The sequence below is a fragment of the Monodelphis domestica genome, chromosome 3, assembly GCF_027887165.1.
Source record: "Monodelphis domestica isolate mMonDom1 chromosome 3, mMonDom1.pri, whole genome shotgun sequence".
In the NCBI taxonomy this organism is placed as follows: domain Eukaryota; kingdom Metazoa; phylum Chordata; class Mammalia; order Didelphimorphia; family Didelphidae; genus Monodelphis; species Monodelphis domestica.
In genome coordinates, this window is record NC_077229.1 from 97,546,240 (window position 1) to 97,550,441 (window position 4,202).

Below are 4,202 nucleotides of genomic sequence, written 5' to 3' on the forward strand. Positions count from 1 at the left end.
CCTCTCTTAACCCACCCCCATATACTCCCAGGGGTACCTTTTGCTGGGAACTGGGTTCCTTAACTGCTGATGGCCAGAGTTTCTCACCTAAGATATCTAAGCAGTAGAGTTATAGGCAGGGAGAGCTGGCCACCTTTCCCTATTGCCTGGGGGATTTGCCCCACCCAATACTTCAATTAAGTTACCCTGCCAGGCAGGTGCCCTCCCCTTCCCACTGGTACACTCCTCCCATATTTGTACCTCCTTGACCAGGTGTCTGTCATTCCCTCTGAGTTGTCCTCCTGTGCCACTGAATTCCAGGACTCAGCCAGAGCAGAGGGTGAGGACCTCAATCCATGTGGGCTAGAAGGGAGGGGAGGTCAACGGAGGGGAATGTGGGAGAGGAAGCTTAGACTATCCCCAAGCCAGTCCCCTGGATTTCTTAGGGGAAGGATTTAATTCAAGAAGCATTTACCAACTATTTGCTATTTGTCTGTCCCTGAAGCTGTCTCCCTTAAACCTGAAGGAAAGCAGAGATCCTGGGGCTAGGGACCAAGGGTATATGGTAGGGACCTTCCTGATCTTTTTTTCCTATTTATTTATTTATTTATTTATTCATTCATCCATTCATTCATTCATTTATTTATTTATTTATTCATTCATTCATTTATTCATTTATTTATTTATTTATTCATTCATTCATTCATTTATTTATCTATCTATTTATCTATTTATTTATTTATCTATTTATCTATTTATTTATTCATTCATTCATTCATTTATTTGTTTGTTTATTTATTTGTTTGTTTGTTTATTTGTTTATTTATTTATTCATTTATTTATTTGTTTGTTTATTCCTTTATGTATTTATTCATTCATTCATTTGTTTATTTGTTTATTTATTTATTTGTTTGTTTGTTTTATTTGGAACCCTTACCTCAGCCTTAGAATCAATACCATGAATTGGTTCCCAGGCAGAAGAAGAGTGATAAGGACTAGGCAATGGAGATTAAATGACTTGCTCAAGATCAGGAAGCTAGGAAGTGTCTGAGCCAGATTTGGACCCTGGACTCCCATCTTCAGGCCTTATAACAGCAATAATTCAAGAACTGGGTTTCTATCACCCCCCGGAAAGGAAACTGAGGTTTTGGAATGGGCTCAGGGCTGGAAAGAGTGGAGAGAAGGTCTTTCCTAGGATAGGCTTTGTACTTTTTAGGACCAGAATTCTCGATCCAGATCCTGTGTACCAGGAGTGAACCCATTTCCCTAGGGCTCTGGGGTTGGGGTACTGGCTGGGACTGAGAAGGAAGGATCAGGTCATTCGACACGGAAGAATTCAGCAAGACTGCACTCCTTCTAGGAAACTAAGACAAATTCTACCCATAGTTTCTATTCTTCACAACACAGTTCCCAGTATAGCCCTTCACCTGCCCAACAGCTTTGGCACAACCAGCTGTGGCAGTACTCTAACTGCTCCCACATAGGCACTTTAGGTTTCTTCTGATCTTCACTCCTTTTCTCTCACAAAACTATTGTCAGGATATCTGACAGGAGGATATCTTAGACATAATCTATTTTAATAGCTTCATTTCACACATGGGGAAATCTAAAGTCACAAGAGGGAAAATGACTTGATCAAAGCCATATAACAAACCAGTGGTACAGCTGGGACTGGGATCCAGGACTCCTTCCCCTACACAGTTCAGGCTCCTCAATCCTTCTCCCCTGCCCCTTTCCCTCTGCTGATACAGTACTGAGTTGGTGGCTGTCCTGGCACAAAGAAGGGTCTTCCTTCCCTTTCTCCCTGCTCTTAGCTCTCTTGCATTTCCAAATCCAGGTCCCTTGCACCAGAAAATAGCTTGCCTTAAAGATATGTGGGGATCTGGGCAGGCATAAAGGCTATGTGTAACCTTATACTCATCACTGACTTGAACTCTTATTTCTCTCTGCCTTAGGACGTTGGCACCATGAAATTAATAAGGCGACGGCTGGTACTGGGGGCTCTGCTAGGCACAGTTTTCTTGGGACTGCTGGTATTGCTGGTGGGTCAGCTTCTAGAATCCTGGACATCTTCAACGAATCTGAGGCCTCCATCCCCAAAGATCTCTTTGAGGAAGTTTGAGTGGCAGGCTTGGACACCACACCCTTTGGATCTGAATTATCCTTATCCCTATCCCTTCTTGATCAACCATCCTGACAAGTGTAAGGGTCCTAGAGGAGCCCCTTTCCTGCTCATGTTAGTGATGACCCAGCCCCATGAGGTAGGGGTGCGACAAGTCATCAGACAAACATGGGGCAATGAGACCTTGATTCCTGGTGTGGTCATCTGCCGCCTCTTTGTTCTTGGTCTTCCCCGACCCATCTTTGCTCAAGAAATTCAGGTTCTCCTAGAAGAGGAGGACAGGGAGTATGGGGATCTCCTCCAGGTAGGCTTCCTGGATACATATCGCAACTTGACTCTCAAGGTCCTCATGGGGCTGGAGTGGATGGCCCATTACTGCCCCACTGCCCGCTATGTACTCAAGGTGGATAATGATGTCTTCTTAAACCCTAGCTTCCTGGTACATCAGTTGCTACACCCCAATCAACCCCCTCAGCCAAACTTTATCACAGGTCACATCTATACTGACTCAGAGCCCCAGCGGAGCCTGGAAGACAAGTGGTACATGCCCCCTGAGCTGTACCCCCAAGAAAAGTATCCTGTATACTGTGGGGGCCCAGGCTATGTGCTGTCTGTCTCTCTGGCCCTTCGGGTTCTGACTGTAGCCCAGAGACTCAAGGCCATCTACTTGGAGGATGTGTTTATTGGATTGTGCATCCAGGAGCTAGGAGTACAACCGACACCTGCTCCGCCTGATACCTTCTTGATAGTCCGGCAGGAATATGAACACTGTGCCTTCCATCAACTTGCCCTGGTTCACCAGTATAAGCCACAGGAACTGCTGCAGTTATGGCCAGACTTCCAGGCAGTCAATGACACTTGTCCCCAGGAATGAGTGGTTGACACATACTCCCTTTCACCTCACCCTGGTCAGACACAGACAATAGTCACTGACCCGGTTCTTGGAAATTTTCTGGGCTTTGCCATGTGGGACATGTAATCCCCTGGCTTTGAGTACCAATTCAGACCCTTCCCCCAGTCATGCCTACTTGACCTACTCTTCAGCATTCCCAGAACCTAATTGATGGGGACGCCCAGAGTGGGACTTTGGGATATCACAACACCCTCAGTGAGTACCCCAGACAAGGTGATCCAAGTGCAAGGTATTCTCTGTGTCTATATCCACAGCTTACCAGGACTATAGCTTTAAATCCTCTCCAATTATCTCATTCAGTTGAAGGAAACAATTCCAAGCAACGGCATTTAATAAAACAATAGTAAGAAAATTGGTCATAAAATATTTCCCCCCAAAACTTGAAACTCATTTAAGGAAGAAGTGTGGAGAAGCAGTTCGTATAGGGAACATGAGTGGAAGGGCAATTCATCCCTCTAATGTCATGGGACAAATGATGTCTCTGATGATGTCATCCCACTGCTTCTATTGGGTCTGCTCCATGCTGGGCATCTATGGGTTCTGTTGTGTGCTGCTTGCTCTTGGCTAGTCAAATGATTACTTTGGATATAGTTCTCCTAGTCCAAAAGTCCCAGCTTGCTGCTGGTTGGCATGATTCCATTGGGCATGAGATTGTGGAGCTTTTGGCCTTATCTGAAATTCTCAGCTTGAATGCTATCTTTGTTTATAAGGGGATGAGTGGGCTCTGTTATTATCTAATACATCTCTTAGTTTTAGAATCTTTTCCTTTATTTTATTCAAATAACAAATTTACACATAAGTTTTCCAAAGTTAGACGATTCATGTTGTCTCCCTTTCCCTTCCAAAAACTAACAAGCAATTCCACTGGGTTATACATGCATTATCTCTCAAAACATATTTCCATATTATTCATTTTTGTAAGAATAATCTTATAAAAGCAAATCCCCACATCATATACCCAAATAAACAAGTGATAAATCGTATGTTTTCGTATGCATTCCTACTCCAGCAATTCTTTCTCTAGGGACCAATGGCATTCTTTTTCATGAGTTCCTCAGAATTGTCTTGGATCATTTTATTGCTGTTAGTAGCAAGGTCAATTACATTTGATTGAGTCACAATATTTCAGTTACTGTGTATAATGTTCTCCTGGTTCTGATTATTTCACTCTGCATCAGTTCACGTAGG

The 4,202-nt window shown here is 43.8% G+C and overlaps 1 protein-coding gene across 1 annotated transcript; it reads left to right on the forward strand.

Moving 5' to 3' along the window:
• Positions 1-1,946: 1,946 nt before the first annotated feature.
• On the forward strand, positions 1,947-3,728 carry LOC100011867 (beta-1,3-galactosyltransferase 2-like). Its single transcript, XM_001365957.4, has one exon. The coding sequence runs from the start codon at positions 1,947-1,949 to the stop codon at positions 2,973-2,975; it is 1,029 nt and encodes a 342-aa protein (XP_001365994.2). The 3' UTR covers positions 2,976-3,728.
• Positions 3,729-4,202: the final 474 nt, after the last annotated feature.